Genomic DNA, 17948 nt, shown 5'->3' with positions numbered 1-17948 from the left:
TGTTTTGGGGTCATTGTGGGCCAGTCAGGTATGAGTTGTTTTACCAAAAGGCTGTCAGAGGCTGTCATACATCCTAATATAGTCTGATTCTTTAATACAGCCATGTCGGCTCCAGAGGATAAGTCTCCTCCCTCTGCCCAACATTTAAAGAATCTTTTAACAAAGTCTAAAATGGCCTCCCCAGGCTTCTGTTTACATGCTAATACTGCACTCATGGATTGTCGGGTCTTACTACAACGTAGTATTTCACGTTCTAGTTCAAGCCACATAGTAGCCCTTGTATGTGGGTTTGCTAGGCCATATGTGGTAACTGAAGTACTGGCGTCATTTTGGTCAATCGTAGGAAAATTAGACCAAAGCCATTCATCATGTTCATGATAATTGTACAATTTATCAACTATCATTCTAATGTCAGTCTGGGTATACATGGCTCCCTGTAAATATTGCTTAAGGTGAAGGATACAGGCAGCAGGCTGTCTTAAAGGGTCGGGACAGTCTTTAGTAATATCACTTAATTCACCTGCTGTAAGGGGTTTAATAATCATTTGGTCCCCAGCAATTAAATATGGCACAGTACTTGAAGTACTGGTACCTGGACTAAAGCGGGGGTCTCCCCAGTTTGCGTTAGTGAACCTTTGTACAGGTTGTCGTTGTCGGGTTGGTCTATCGTGGACAGATACGTCCGGAGACTTGGGTGTGCCAACCCCATGGACTAATACTTGGGGTTCAGGCTCTGGGTCATTTTTAGGAGGTTCCTGGACATTTACATCATCAGGTGCCTCGGCCCCTTGTAGGTTTTGATTAAGGGGAGGGGGTAAATTTTGATTAAGGGGACATGGTCTAGTTGTAGTATAAGCCACAATTATATCATCGTCCTTATGCTTAGTAATACTGGGATATAATCCCGTATATGGTGGTGGCGGGGCTAATGGGGGTGGGGCAGTGGGCATAGTATTTGGGACATGTTTCGGGTAAATTGTGGGGGGGGGGCGATAGATTGGGGGTTAAGATTTGTCTATTTTGTGTTTCTTATTGGTGGTGGATTTATATCCATCACAATATTTTAACCAGTATTGGGCTGCTGCGCTCATGTAACGCATGTCCCAATTGGGATCCCCTGTATACCAATTAAATGCTTTCTCATCCCCTAAACATAAACCCTTTAGCATGTCCTTATGAAATTTACAATTGTCACCATCCCTTGGAAATGCAGTGCTGGGGTCTATTGCCTCTGTCCAGCCAGCCACATTATCCAGGAACGGGTCCACCATTGCCCAACCTATATCTTCCTGCCTGGCCACATATTCTTTACATGTTTCTCCCGAAATTTGCTTACTTTGACCAGTCCCCATGATCCCTGGCCAATAATATTATTTGACACACACACAATCAAAAGGATTTAGCGTCTAATGGAGGCAAGTTCCAACTAATCTGTCACTAACAACAGCTGTTTCATACACAGTTACATGTAGTCTTCAAAACTGCTAGTTAGGACGAGTATCGGCACTTAAAGTTAGTTGTCTCCACTAGCTCATGCGATAGTAGACACAGGACTTAAATGCCACTGGCTATCATCCACGTATGTGAATGGGGCGTCTTGCATATAAGTACTTATGTCCTTATAATAGAGTAGCAGCAATAAAATATACAATACATATACAATAAGAAATGGTATGCGATAGTGAACATAGGACACAGGTTTTACCTAGTGTGTCTCTATGTCCTTATAATAGAATAGCAATAAAGAGTACAATATATACAGCACAAATAACACAGTAGTTACAATAGTAAGCGATAGTGAACATTACATACAGGTGTTACTTTGCTATCATCTATCCGTGTGTCTGTAATAACTGTATAACTGGAAATGCACATTTTGCTATAGTGAGGAAAGCTTATCCCTATTGAATAAACTAGTTTCCAAGAGATAATATCAAGTAACTTGACCCCAAGGCCTGTACAGAAGGATCAAAGGCTACCAATGTAGATAAGACAGGTGAGACCTGCGCTCCTTCCTGAGGATAGAAAATCAAATGTCATAAAGCTTCAAAAGGACACAGGACAGGACAATGGCATCATAAATCTTCAAAGGGACTCAGATAAGGTCAGTCCTGAGATGGGTCACCAAGATCAGATGGCATTAGGAAAACTCATTTCTTGGACCACAGCGACATCTACAGGCAGTTAACTCAACAGATGAATTGTTATAAACCAGAAGATGAATAGATTTGATTGGCTGGGACTGTCTTCATGGTGTGACTGTTTGGCTATAAATATGTTTTGAGAAGCAGCTTGAAAGAGAGGAAAAAGGAAGGACACATAACACCAACAGGTAATAGACAGACTGCAGCAATCTTCGCATGCACCCACCCACAGGTATTAGTTTATAGTGTAGATAGACTAGAAGAATAGAGCCTTGTACGTTAGACGCTTCTCTCACCACTCATGTATAGATTTGTCATTTAATAAATGTATCCCTTTTTATAAGACTGGTGTAAGTATCATTCTTTAAATAAGGTAAATGTATTATAAGGAAAAGCCTGACACTGATTTTAGTCACTGACCCAATATTAGAAAAGGGGCTTTTTCACATTGGCGAAGCCAGGCAGGTTAGCGTTCCAGTTTTTTTTTTTGAGAAGACAAACTATTGGGGAACCCAGTACAAGCAACAGTTGTGGCGGGACTCGGACGCGAGCACACTGGAAGGCTATATCAGAACAAGAATTCTGGACTGATCCTTGTGAGCAGGTGAGATGGAAGTTATTAACAAATGTGCAAATAATAGTACTATTGAATATGTGTGTAAAGATAATTTAAATGCATTAGAATTATTTAATGATTTGTTGCAACAATTTGAGGATGCTGTTTGTAAAATAAAGAAGTCTGTATTGAATAAGAAAGTTAAGTATAATGGTAATTTAGCTAAACTTATTGTACAGTACAAATGTGCATTGGAAAGGTTAGAATTGTCTCCTGTTTTATCAGAAAAAGATACATGTGTAAACAGTAATTATGCTAAGGAAGAAAAGCATGGTGTTTGTCAGAAAAGTGAATCTAGCCAGACAGAGAATGTAGTTGAACATTCACAGAAAGAAAGAAATGCTACAATAACAACAGATACATTAGGAGAAGGTAAATCCAAGCTACTGCCATTGTTTCCTGTAAATACTACAATAGAGCTGGACAATGCAAATTGTAAAAAAACTATTTCTACCATGTGCCAGGATAGATTAGAAAGTCCACAAACAACAGGGTCTCAGACTATTGGAGAAGAGAGTGTACAGACTCCCTCTGTGCTGACTAGTGCACCAGAAAATCCATATAAAAAGTATGCTAGGAAGATAAAAACTTTAATTCCACCATTTGACCCACAATTGCATATCCTGCATAGTATATTTAATTTTGAGCAACATGTAGCACAGTATAGCTTGGATGATCAGACTGCTTGTTATCTATTTAAGTTCTGGCTGCCAGCATACTACAGTAAAGCACTGCAGCTTTTACAGCAGAATGGGTTATGGGCTGACAAAGAGACACGTGCTAACATGTTGTTAGAACTAACTGCTGTGGATTTAACAGATACATCATTTTTAGACACAGTAGTTCCCCACCCAATGGAAGAGCCATTTGCTTTCTGTAGTAAATTTCATCAATTATACTGTAAACTAAAAGGCACACCAAATTTAGAGATTGGAGATCCCAGAATGTTAAGAATTCTAGCAGGAAAATATGAAGGCATGGATTTTGTTAATAGGAATTTACTGGGTAATGCAAGGAGTTTTAAACAGTTTCTCTGTATGTTGGACGATTGGAGAAAGGAATCAAAATGTAAAAATCTCATGACATCTTTCCATAAGAAGCAATATATGTATGCACCCAGAGCAAATACTTCCCAGGTTTGTTTTATTTGTGGGAAGGGGGGTCATAAAAGGAAATACTGTTGGTAATGGGCTATGTGAGAACTGGTCTGGAATATGCAGATATCAATTACATCAATAGTATTAAGAAATTATTTCCAAATAAATATGATGTTTCCCATCCAAGAAAGATATCAAATAGGTATCAAGCATGGAAAACTATGTTCTCACCACCTTTAAGAGTAATTTAGCACTTTGAATTAAATAATGATTATAAATAAGGTGGCACAATCAGTGTAACTGTTATTTGTTCTATGTCCTGACACTATTTTTCTTTTGTTTTTCAGGAAACATTAAAAGGAACAAACTCTGTTATTGCAGGCTGTTCTGAAATAAATAAAAAAAGTTTACCTGTGTATAGATAAGAAATGCTATCTGTGTTAGAGTCATGCCATATGTTGACCTTAACAATAAATTGTTTGCAAACAATTTGATTCATATTTAGGCCTAAATATGTATGGCAGCCAATTGAAAAATTTGATTAATCTAATATTTTATTTTTATTTTGTTTTTCTCTGCATGAGTGTGACATGTTTTATTTCTTGCAGGACATATTGGGCATCAGGTTTATTTTATTTCTTTCATGTAATTAGCAAGAGTCCATGAGCTAGTGATGTATGGGATATGCATTCCTACCAGGAGGGGCAAAGTTTCCCAAACCTTAAAATGCCTATAAATACACCCCTCACCACACCCACAAATCAGTTTTACAAACTTTGCCTCCTATGGAGGTGGTGAAGTAAGTTTGTGCTAGATTCTACGTTGATATGCGCTCCGCAGCAAGTTGGAGCCCGGTTTTCCTCTCAGTGTGCAGTGAATGTCAGAGGGATGTGAAGAGAGTATTGCCTATTTGAATGCAATGATCTCCTTCTACGGGGTCTATTTCATAGGTTCTCTGTTATCGGTCGTAGAGATTCATCTCTTACCTCCCTTTTCAGATCGACGATATACTCTTATATTTACCATTACCTCTGCTGATTCTCGTTTCAGTACTGGTTTGGCTTTCTACAAACATGTAGATGAGTGTCCTGGGGTAAGTAAATCTTATTTTCTGTGACACTCTAAGCTATGGTTGGGCGCTTTTTTTATAAAGTTCTAAATATATGTGTTCAAACATTTATTTGCCTTGACTCAGGATGTTCAACATTCCTTATTTTCAGACAGTCAGTTTCATATTTGGGATAATGCATTTGAATCAATAATTTTTTCTTACCTTAAAAAATTTGACTTTTTCCGTGTGGGCTGTTAGGCTCGCGGGGGCTGAAAATGCTTCATTTTATTGCGTCATTCTTGGCGCTGACTTTTTTGGCGCAAATTTTTTTTTTTCTGTTTCATACGTGTCGCCGGAAGTTGCGTCATTTTTGACGTTCTTTTACGTCAAAAGTGTCGGCGTTCCGGATGTGGCGTCATTTTTGGCGCCAAAAGCATTTAGGCGCCAAATAATGTGGGCGTCTTATTTGGCGCTAAAAAAATATGGGCGTCACTTTTGTCTCCACATTATTTAAGTCTCATTATTTATTGCTTCTGGTTGCTAGAAGCTTGTTCACTGGCATTTTTTTCCCATTCCTGAAACTGTCATTTAAGGAATTTGATCAATTTTGCTTTATATGTTGTTTTTTTCTATTACATATCGCAAGATGTTCCACGTTGCAACTGAGTCAGAAGATACTTCAGGAAAATCGCTGCCCCGTGCTGGAGCTACCAAAGCTAAGTGTATCACTTTTGGTATCTGTTCCTTCAGCTGTTGTTTGTATTAAATGTTATGACAAACTTGTTAATGCAGATAAAATTTCCTTTAGTACTGTTACATTACCTGTTGCTGTTCCGTCAACATCTAATACTCAGAGTGTTCCTGATAACATAAGAGATTTTTGTTTCTAAATCCATTAAGAAGGCTATGTCTGTTATTTCTCCTTCTAGTTTACATAAAAGTCTTTTAAAACTTCTCTTTTTTCAGATGAATTTTTAAATGAACATCATCATTCTGATACTGATAATGGTTCTTCTGGTTCAGAGGTTTCTGTCTCAGAGATTGATGCTGATAAATCTTTGTATTTGTTCAAGATGGAATTTATTTGTTCTTTATTTAAAGAAGTATTAATTGCATTAGAAATAGAGGATTCTGGTCCTCTTGATACTAAAACTAAACGTTTAAATAAGGTTTTTATATCTCCTGTAGTTATTCCAGAAGTGTTTCCTGTCCCTGATGCTATTTCTGAAGTAATTTCCAGGGAATGGAATAATTTGGGTAATTCATTTACTCCTTTTAAAACGTTTTAAGCAATTATATCCTGTGCCATCTGACAAATTAGAGTTTGGGACAAAATCCCTAAGGTTAATGGGGCTGTCTCTACTCCTGCTATATTTTTAGCGGATGTTGCTGTAGTTCAACTTTTTGGTTAGAAGCTTTAGCGCAACAAGTAACAGATCATAATTCTCATAGCATTATTATTCTATAACATGCTAATTATTTTATTTGTGATGCCATCTTTGATATCATTAGAATTGATGTCAGGTATATGTCTCTAACTATTTTAGCTAGAAGAGCTTTATGGCTTAAAACTTGGAATGCTGATATGTCTTCTAAGTCAACTTTGCTATCCCTTTCTTTCCAAGGTAATAAATTATTCGGTTCTCAGTTGGATTCTTTTATCTCAACTGTTACTGGAAGGAAGGGAACTTTTTTACCACAGGATAAAAAATCTGAGGTAAATTTAGGTCTAATAATCGTTTTCGTTCCTTTCCTCACAACAAGGAACAAAAGCCTGATCCTTCATCCTCAGGAGCGGTATCAGTTTGGAAACCTTCTTCACTTTGGAATATATCCAAGCCTTATAGAAACCCAAAGCCAGCTCCTAAGTCCCCATGAAGGTGCGGCCCTCATTCCAGCTCAGCTGGTATGGGGCAGTTTACGTTCTTTTCAAAGAAATTTGGATCAATTCCGTTCACAATCTCTGGTTTCAGAACATTGTTTCAGAAGGGTACAGAATTGGCTTCAAGTTAAGGCCTCCTGCAAAGAGATTTTTTTCTTTCCCGTGTCCCAGTAAACCCAGCAAAGGCTCAAGCATTTCTGAAATGTGTTTCAGATCTAGAGTTGGCTGGAGTAATTATGCCAGTTCCAGTTCTGGAACAGGGGCTGGGGTTTTATTCTATCTCTTCATTGTACCAAAGAAGGTCAATTCCTTCAGACCAGTTCCGGATCTATCAATATTGAATCGTTATGTAAGGATACCAACATTCAAGATGGTAGCTGTAAGGACTATCCTGCCTTTTGTTCAGCAAGGGCATTATATCTCTACAATAGATTTACAGGATGCATATCTGCATATTCCGATTCATCCAGATCACTTTTAGTTTCTGAGATTCTCTTTTTTAGACAAGCATTGCCAGTTTTGTGGCTCTACCGTTTGGCTTAGCATCAGCTCCAAGAATTTTTACAAAGGTTCTCGGTGCCCTTCTGTCTGTATTCATAGAACAGGGTATTGGTATTTCCTTATTTGGACGATATCTTGGTACTTGCTCAGTCTTCACATTTAACAGAATCTCATGCGAATCGACTTGTGTTGTTTCTTCAAGATCATGGTTGGAGGATCAATTTACCAAAAAGTTCATTGATTCCTCAGACAAGGGTAACCTTTTTAGGTTTCCAGGTAGATTCAGTGTCTATGACTCTGTCTTTGTCAGACAAGAGAAGTCTAACATTGATATCAGCTTGTCAAAACCTTCAGTCACAATCATTCCCTTTGGTAGCCTTATGCATGGAAATTTTAGGTCTTATGACTGCTGCATCGGACGCGATCTCCTTTGCTCATTTTCACATGCGACCTCTTCAGCTCTGTATGCTGAACCAATGGTGCAGGGATTACACAAAGATATCTCAATTAATATCTTTAAAACCGATTGTACGACACTCTCTGACGTGGTGGACAGATCACCATCGTTTAGTTCAGAGGGCTTCTTTTTGTTCTTCCGACCTGGACTGTAATTTCAACAGATGCAAGTCTTACAGGTTGGGGAGCTGTGTGGGGGTCTCTGACGGCACAAGGGGTTTGGGAATCTCAGGAGGTGAGATTACCGATCAATATTTTGGAACTCTGTGCAATTTTCAGAGCTCTTCAGTATTGGCCTCTTCTGAAGAGAGAGTCGTTCATTTGTTTTCAGACAGACAATGTCACAACTGTGGCATACATCAATCATCAAGGAGGGACTCACAGTCCTCTGGCTATGAAAGAAGTATCTCGAATTCTGGTTTGGGCGGAATCCAGCTCCTGTCTAATCTCTGCGGTTCATTTCCCAGGTATAGACAATTAGGAAGCGTCGTCAAACGTTGTATCCGGGCGAATGGTCTCTTCACCCAGAGGTATTTCTTCAGATTGTTCAAATGTGGGAACTTCCAGAAATAGATCTGATGGTTTCTCATCTAAACAAGAAACTTCCCAGGTATCTGTTCAGACCCCGGGATCCTCAGGCGGAGGCAGTGAATGCATTATCACTTCCTTGGAAGTATCATCCTGCCTATATCTCTCCGCCTCTAGTTCTTCTTCCAAGAGTAATCTCCAAGATTCTGAAGGAATGCTCGTTTGTTCTGCTGGTAACTCCAGCATGGACGGATTCTTTTTCGGATGGCCTCTTGCCAACCGTGGGCTCTTCTGTTAAGACCAGACCTTCTGTCGCAAGGTCCTTTTTTCCATCAGGATCTCAAATCTTTAAATTTAAGGGTATGGAGATTGAACGCTTGATTCTTGGTCAAAGAGGTTTCTCTGACTCTGTGATTAATACTATGTTACAGGCTCATAAATCTGTATCTAGAGAGATATATTATGGAGTCTGGAAGACTTATATTTCTTAGTGTCTTCTCATCATTTTTCCTGGCATTCTTTTAGAATTCCGAGAATTTTTTTTTTTTTTTACAGTTTCTTTAGGATGGTTTAGATAAAGCAGAGCTTTCCAAACTTGTTCTGTTAGTGACACACTTTTTAGACCTACATCATTTCGCGACACAGTAATTCAGTTGTACTAGCAAACAGGAGGTGAAACTAACTTGTTTTAATTGTTACAGACACATACATAAATGATATAATAATTAAATGTATTTACAAGTAACAGTATGTATGTGCAAGAATTAAAAAAAGTTTAATAACACCAATAGCTACTTGCTATTTTAATGGGATGTATGAGGTTAATGGGATGAACACAATTTCTGAATATTTGGTGGAATATTAGATAAAGATACTCGTATTTCATCATCAAGCATTTTTAAGCTTCCACTTCCTATCCATATATCAAGAGCAGGAGCAGCAATGCACTACTGGGAGCTAGTTGCCAAAAAAAACCCACTGACTTCAGCTCAGCATTTAAGCTGCTGCCCTCAGAGCTCGGTGAGTCCGATTGACTACTGCCCACACTGCAAACACACTGCTGTCCCACTCACTGACAACACATGCAGTCACGAGCCAATTAAGGAGACTACACGTGCAGTCAGGAGCCAATGGGAAAAGTTTCAGTTCCCACTGAGCTGCGCCAATAGGTTAAGATGATCTGTATCCCCCTAGGGATCAATCACATGTCAACCATGTGATATGCGTAGCAGGCAGGCGGAAGGTCAGAAACCCCAAAAACAAATTGTGAAGAAGCAGGGATACACCTACACACTGCTGCCGACACACTAGTGTGTCCCGACACACAGTTTGGAAAGCACTGAGATAAAGGTTTGTCCGCAAGTTCCTTGACAGGACAAATCTCTGCCCTTTCTGTTCTTTTTCACAGAAAGATTGCTAATCTTCCTGATATTCATTGTTTTGTACAAGACTTGGTTCGTATAAAACCTGTCATTCAGTCAGTTTCTCCTCCTTGGAGTTTGAATTTGGTTCTGGGGGCTCTTCTAGCTCCTCCTTTTGAACCCATGCATTCATTTGGACATTAAACTTCTTTCTTGGAAAGTTTTGTTTCTTTTGGCCATCTCTTCTGCCAGAAGAGTCTCTGAATTATCTGCTCTTTCTTGTGAGTCTCCTTTTCTGATTTTTCATCAGGATAAGGCGGTGTTGCGAACTTCTTTTGAATTTTTTCCTAAGGTTGTGTATTCTAACAACATTAGTAGAGAAATTGTGGTTCCTTCATTATGTCCTAATCCTAAGAATTCTAAGGAGAAATCATTGCATTCTTTGGATGTTGTTAGAGCTTTGTATTATTATGTTGAAGCTACTAAGTCTTTCCGAAAGACTTCTAGTCTATTTTTCATCTTTTCTGGTTCTAGAAAAAGCCAGAAAGCTTCTACCATTTCTTTGGCATCTTGGTTGAAATCTTTAATTCATCATGCCTATGTCGAGTCGGGTAAAACTCCGCCTCAAAGGATTACAGCTCATTCTACTAGGTCAGTTTCTACTTCCTGGGCGTTTAGGAATGAAGCTTCGGTTGATCAGATTTGCAAAGCAGCAACTTGGTCCTCTTTGCATACTTTTACTAAATTCTACCATTTTGATGTGTTTTCTTCTTCTGAAGCAGTTTTTGGTAGAAAAGTACTTCAGGCAGCGGTTTCAGTTTGAATCTTCTGCTTATGTTTTCATTAAACTTTATTTTGGGTGTGGATTATTTTCAGCAGGAATTGGCTGTCTTTATTTTATCCCTCCCTCTCTAGTGACTCTTGCGTGGAAAGATCCACATCTTGGGTAGTCATTATCCCATACGTCACTAGCTCATGGACTCTTGCTAATTACATGAAAGAAAACATAATTTATGTAAGAACTTACCTGATAAATTCATTTCTTTCATATTAGCAAGAGTCCATGAGGCCCACCCTTTTTGTGGTGGTTATGATTTTTTTGTATAAAGCACAATTATTCCAATTCCTTATTTTATATGCTTTCGCACTTTTTTTTTATCACCCCACTTCTTGGCTATTCGTTAAACTGATTTGTGGGTGTGGTGAGGGGTGTATTTATAGGCATTTTAAGGTTTGGGAAACTTTGCCCCTCCTGGTAGGAATGTATATCCCATACGTCACTAGCTCATGGACTCTTGCTAATATGAAAGAAATGAATTTATCAGGTAAGTTCTTACTTAAATTATGTTTTTTTATTTATTTTTCTCTTTTGTTTAGGTCTTTTAATTATAATTTTCTTTATTCACAGGTGAAGAGATTGGAACTGCACATGTATGTTACATTTGTCATTTTTATGTTATGTTTGTGTCATTTGTATGATGTTCAGTGTCTCCCTCTGTTTGTAATTTTGTTTTTTGTTTTGTTTGTTCTTTATACAAAGAGGGGTAAGGACAAGAGGTCTAATAAAGATAAGAGCAAAACAAATCATTGAGCATTAGTATGGTTTACTGGTGCTCTTTATTTTTAATATCCTTGCTTATTTTGTTCTCCAACTATTTAAAAAAAAAAAAAAAAAAAAATAACGTTCATTTTTTTTTAGATTTAGATTTTCTACATGCAATTGAATGTATGCATGGGTAGGGTTTCAGATTTATTTATTTAATTTGTTTTTAAACGAGAGACCACCATTTGTTTTTCTAGGTAGTTTGAAAACTTGTTTTACAACAAATAGATTAATACACATTACAAAGGATTCAGATACGTGTTTACAAGCAGGAAACTTAGGGGGAAAACTAAATTTTATATTGAATTGATTATTATTTTTGTTTGTCTTTAAAAGTTGATCAGTAGTGTTTTATTTTATGGGGGTAAAATGTTGTTTTTACCTCCATAAAAAGGGGGGGGGGTGTTCACATTTCACTTTACTTTGTCTTTGATATCATCCAGACAATCCCTTTCTCAGCCAGGGTGTGCACATAAGTGAGTTTTATAACACTGGATAAGGGATTTAACAAATGATAAGGTTGAATTTTTAAACAAATTGAGAAACATAGTTTAAGAGATATTGTGGTGAAAGATACACTTCTCTCCATTTGCAGACACTTTTCCATACAGCTCAAGCATATCTTTTTGAACTAAATATCTAATAGCATGGTTGACTACAGTGAAACAAGACAAAATGATCCCTTACATTCCTCAAAGTTAAAAACATCTTGTGTATGTGCTGGTTTAAGTCTCACTTGGGCAAAAATTAGTTTGAGCAAAAGTCCTTGGGTGGTACTGATATTCATCATGGTTTGTTTGTTTTATTATGATTTTTAAACATCTATCCCAAAACATATTATTCAATGCTGTCATAGAGGATACTAAATTTGGTTTAACATAAATAAATAAAATGTCATGTGATCAGGGGGTTGTCAGAAGATGCTTAGATACAAGGTAATTACAGAGGTAATGGGTAATAAAGGGATTATCTATCTTTTAAAACAACAAATATTCTGGTGTTGACTGTTGACAGAAAAGACCTAATGTTGTTTATCACAATGGGTGTGATTATTATGATGATTACATAACATAATTTATAAAAGGAGTGGGTGGTTTGGTATCTGTCTGTAAATAAGAAAAAATACACAGTTTGTGATGGGTTGTTATTTTGTATTTCCAAACTATATTGTGTTACATACAAACACACACAACAATCTGCAATTGCTCAGATGTCAGGAGATGCTAACATTATTTAAAGAGACACTAAAATCAAAATTAGTTCATTTTTGGAAGACTTTTCAATTTACCTCCATTTTCAGATTATATAGTCTTTTTATATGCACATTTTTGGGGGGACCATGAGCAGATGTGCATGGTCACAGTATATGTAAACTATTCTGTGATTGGCTGATAGCTGTTACATAATACAAGGGTAGTCAAATGAAAAAAATAACAATAATAATAATGATAATAAATTCTGCATGAAGTGATAGAATTCATTTAAGTTATGTGAATACATGATTTTCAAGGAAGTGTTGTGTTTTATTGAGATCATGATGCTGCTCCCACTGACTAATTTTTAACAATTTGAGTAGTGTTTCATTTTTTTTTTATCATGTCTGCTAGACAACTGGGTTACCTGTGTAGCAATAAAGCATTATGCTATGTAAATGGTGTAATGTAGGAATGAGAAAAGGAGTTCTAGGTTTGATCTGATTTATATTGCTGCTGAATTTGTATCTATATCCATCCAACATAAATTTAATTTAAATGTTGTGTTAATTATGAGACATGCATTGCACATTTTGTGATGCATCCATTTAATGAAACTCAGTATGTTTTATACTGCAATTAGAAAACAAATAACACTTTATTATTGATAGTAGACGTTGGTTCAGTAACAAAAATAAGCTCCTTGCATGGTCAATGAAATTTAGCATAATTCAAATAATTGTGTTCCATGTTTAAATCACAGGTACATTTAAACTGACATTTTAATTAATTTTGGTAATGTATGTTGTGTAACAACTTTACAGTGCATTTAAACAGTCAGAGGTCATGGTTGTGTTTTGTTGTCAACCTTTAAGATTACACAAAGAAATAAGCCCAACAACAAAATGGAAATCTATTGTGTGGTATATTAATGTAAATTATGAATTGCAAATAAACTGTGTGTGATAGGGTCCATTCTATTTTTGTAGACCCTTCATTGCCCCTTTTGTGAACTATGAGGTCCATATTGTTTCTATCATTTGTATTTGTATTCTATAGAGTGCTGAATTGTTTAATATCCAAGGCTAGACATAATTTAGATATACACTTTAGATATGTCAATACGTTTTTCCTCATAACTGAGCTCTATAACCAGATATTGCCATACACTACACCGATAAAGCCACAGATCTGAAGAGGACACAAGGACAAAGATCAATAATGGTTTTTCTATTGCAACACAAAGGATACATGTGTGTCATTCAGACACAAAGAGGGGATGTAATAACTGTATAACTGGAAATGCACATTTTGCTATAGTGAGGAAAGCTTAACCCTATTGAATAAACTAGTTTCCAAGAGATAATATCAAGTAACTTGACCCCAAGGCCTGTACAGAAGGATCAAAGGCTACCAATGTAGATAAGACAGGTGAGACCTGCGCTCCTTCCTGAGGATAGAAAATCAAATGTCATAAAGCTTCAAAAGGACACAGGACAGGACAATGGCATCATAAATCTTCAAAGGGACTCAGATAAGGTCAGTCCTGAGATGGGTCACCAAGGTCAGATGGCATTAGGAAAACTCATTTCTTGGACCACAGCGACATCTACAGGCAGTTAACTCAACAGATGAATTGTTATAAACCAGAAGATGAATGGATTTGATTGGCTGGGACTGTCTTCATGGTGTGGCTGTTTGGCTATAAATATGTTTTGAGAAGCAGCTTGAAAGAGAGGAAAAAGGAAGGACACATAACACCAACAGGTAATAGACAGACTGCAGCAATCTTCGCATGCACCCACCCACAGGTATTAGTTTATAGTGTAGATAGACTAGAAGAATAGAGCCTTGTACGTTAGACGCTTCTCTCACCACTCATGTATAGATTTGTCATTTAATAAATGTATCCCTTTTTATAAGACTGGTGTAAGTATCATTCTTTAAATAAGGTAAATGTATTATAAGGAAAAGCCTGACACTGATTTTAGTCACTGACCCAATATTAGAAAAGGGGCTTTTTCACAGTGTCATTAGGTTTCCCTTCAACACCGTAAATGGGGCGTTTTACACCTGCGTCTATGTACTTATAATAGAATATCAACAATGAGACAAGAAAAACATATAACATGAATAGCAAGCAACATATAACACAAATGGCAAGCAGCATATAACACAAATAGCAAGCAGTAAGATACTGGTTTTAACCAAGACTTCAGAGGGCCAAATTATACCTTAACTTTAACTCCAGAGGTCTCCCGTAGACAATTTACCCACCCCATGGTCTACCACAAGACTAATCCCCTATATAAGTAGGTGGGTTTTAATAGGCCACCAACATGGTAAAAATTAAGTCACAATATATAGACAAAATTACTCACCCCCTTGGGAGCACTTGAGCCACATCCCACTTCTGACGCCAGATTGTTGGGCACAACGAGGATTTCTTCCCAGGGAACAACAAGTTTGCAATGCTGAGTCTTGGAAAAACAATGATCTTCGGAATTCCGGGAACAATTACCAAAATAACACACCAGGCAGGTTGTCATTACCAAATGCTCGTTTATTCTGGGTCATAACCCTTGCTTAAATAGCCCTGGGTGCACGTATGCATCCTATACTTAACAAATTACCATTGGCTAAACAAATCACCTTATGGCTCCATGACCCTATTCATGACCCAATTTGGTATGTAGCATAATATAGCATAACATAGTACAAGATGACATGTATTGGAGGAGGGTAAAAAGGAAATGGACGTTTGTGGTTAGAGCAAAATATAGGTTAGCTCTGCATGAGACAAGGTGTGTTGGAGGAGGGTGAAAGGAAATGAACTTGTGGTTACAGAGAATAATGTATGCAATATGTATTTTTAGCAGAGCGTTGTAGAGAAAGGGGAAGTGTTAAAGGACATAGCTTGTAAGAAAAATAAAAAAGGCACAGAATATTATATTAGAGCAAAATTACAAATAGTGTGAAATAAGTACATAACATAGGTAATGTGTACTGAACGAATAGGTAATATTACCTGACAATTATATATATACACACAAAATTGATATGATAGAAAATGACACAATAAAATTCAATGGCTGATTAACAAGAGTTTAAGTCATGTGAAGTGGCACAAAGATATAGATGGATAGTTTGATCCCAGAAAGTTATAAAAGTACCTGGAGAGTCCTCTAACTCTACGTTTAGAGTGAGGTGATTGAAAAAAGCCTTTACTTAGTATTAATGGATCTGCTCTCATTTATGGGATTATCGTAATCCTGATGGTGGTCGTCAAACACAGGTGAGCTCTGGAGCTCAAATTTTGCGAGCCATTTGAGTGGGGGAGCTTGTACCAAGTGGATGAAGTCCGCTGTGAGTCTTGCTTCTCTCTGTGTCTCCTTTACTAAAGCGACGGGCTGTTGTGTTAATCTCTGATCTTTCGTGTGTACTTCCGGTTTGGTCTTTGGTGACGTCACTGAGGTTCCGTTATTCCGTAGTTTCGTATAGCTGAATAAGTGGTCTTGCTATATAGGGTATTTTTACTGCAGTGTATAGTCCCCTATAAGCAATCAGGGTGCACTGATGGTCTGATCCTTGTTCTTCAGAGTCTGCACAGAGTTGTGCAAATGAAGGGGCGATGTGTCCGGTGTTTCATACAAAGCCACAGTGTGGCTAGGGTGTCATAAAATTCACAGGATAAAGGTGGTTAACTCGTTCAACGTGTTTCACCCCACGCTTGGGGCTTTTTCAAGAATGAGTTAACACTTAAGATAGCCATCTACTTGAAGCCCTAGTCTGTTGCTGATAGGTTAATTAACCGTGGGTGTGTGATTTTAGATCCTATCACTGCCTCAAGTCTTAAGGTGGAATATGTCTGTTGTCGGTTCCCAAGTTTTTAAGGTAGAATTTCATAAGTCTGTAAATTACATATTAATGTGAATCCTCACCCGGAATCCTTGTTTTCACAGGCATTAATATGTCTTCAAAAATTCTTATTCTCTCACAGTAAACAATTACTTATTCTCTTACAGTGGACAATTATAGTACATAAGTCGGGAATAAACAGAATTGAGTTGAACATTGTGACAAAAAAAGTGAACAATATGGTTTATGGTTGAAAATCCTATATTACTAAATCATCCCAGGATAATGGGATGGGCCTCTAGGAGTAAAGGTATATATTAATGGCACTTAGAGGTCTGAAAAAAACATCTATTTACCTGGAAGATCTGTATTAGAAACAATAGCTTTAATAATGTTTTATTAATTTATGTATTAATAATTCGCACTACTTAGTGTAGGACCTTGGATATTAATCATACATAAAAGGTGTAATATCTAGTTCTGAGTTAAGTCCACGTGAGTGTAGGGTCTTCATTCTATAAATAAACTGTGCTTCTTTCTTAAGGAGTTTATTTTCGTAGTTCCCACCCCTCCAGTCTGCGTTTACCTTAACTATACCCCAGAATGTTAGGTCTTTTAATCTGTTGTTATGTGCTTCTTTAAAGTGTCTATATAGATGTGTGTCCTTATCACACTTTTCTATAATCCAGATATGTTCTCGTATTCTCTCTCTGAGAGTCCTAGTTGTCTCTCCTAAATATTGTTTTTTGCAACTGCATTGAATTAGGTAAATTACCCCTTTATCTGTACATTTGATAGTGTCTTTAATTATAAATTTCTCTTCAGTTTGAGTGGATGAAAATAAGAAGTTTTTCTTTATATTGTAATAAACTATCCCTATTCATTGTTCTAACTTGTTCCAAATCTTTCGTGATGGACCCTTCACTATATCCCCTATCTGAAAACTTCTTGCTAAGAATTTGTGCTTGTTCTTCATAGCTCATCAGTGTTGTGCAATTCTTACGTATCCTAAGAAATTGGGATTTCGGTATATTTTCTTTCCACCTAGTAAGGTGGCAGCTATCTGCATGAATGAAGTTGTTAGAATCTACTTCTTTGAAAAAGGAAACAAGGATTCCGGGTGAGGATTCACATTAATATGTAATTTACAGACTTATGAAATTCTACCTTAAAAACTTGGGAACCGACAACAGACATATTCCACCTTAAGACTTGCGGCAGTGATAGGATCTAAAATCACACACCCACGGTTAATTAACCTATCAGCAATAGACTAGGGCTTTAAGTAGATGGCTATCTTAAAGGGCCATAATACCCAAATGTTTAAACACTTGAAAGTGATGCAGCATAGCTGTAAAAAGCTGACTAGAAAATATCTCCTGAACATCTCTATGTAAAAAAGAAAGATATTTTACCTCAAAAGTTCCTCAGTAGCCACCTCCCATTGTAAAGGATTTCTAAGCAGCATTTTAGTGTGTCTGTCCTAGGACAGGTTAGGGGATGAGCCTTGTGAACTCTCATATTATTTCACCAATCAGGTAAAGGATGCTTACTATGAAATCTCATGAGAGTTAAGTCAAATCTCATGAGATCACAGTAAGAGTTCATGACCTCAGCACTGCTGATGCTGATTGGCTGCTGTTTATTTCTTCATTTTT

At 37.2% G+C, this 17948-nt stretch overlaps 1 protein-coding gene across 1 annotated transcript in view; it reads left to right on the top strand.

Moving 5' to 3' along the window:
• The window catches only part of LOC128661285 (uncharacterized), a 427186-nt gene that overhangs the window by 193368 nt on the left and 215870 nt on the right, over positions 1-17948 (top strand). The window contains 2 exon segments of the mRNA XM_053715558.1: positions 2940-3765; positions 17269-17410. Coding sequence (XP_053571533.1) covers positions 2940-3765; positions 17269-17410 — 968 coding nt within the window.

This window comes from Bombina bombina, chromosome 5 (assembly GCF_027579735.1).
Source record: "Bombina bombina isolate aBomBom1 chromosome 5, aBomBom1.pri, whole genome shotgun sequence".
NCBI lineage: Eukaryota > Metazoa > Chordata > Amphibia > Anura > Bombinatoridae > Bombina > Bombina bombina.
The sequence above is the reverse complement of the archived record's forward strand: the minus strand, read 5'-3'. Positions and strand labels throughout refer to the sequence as shown.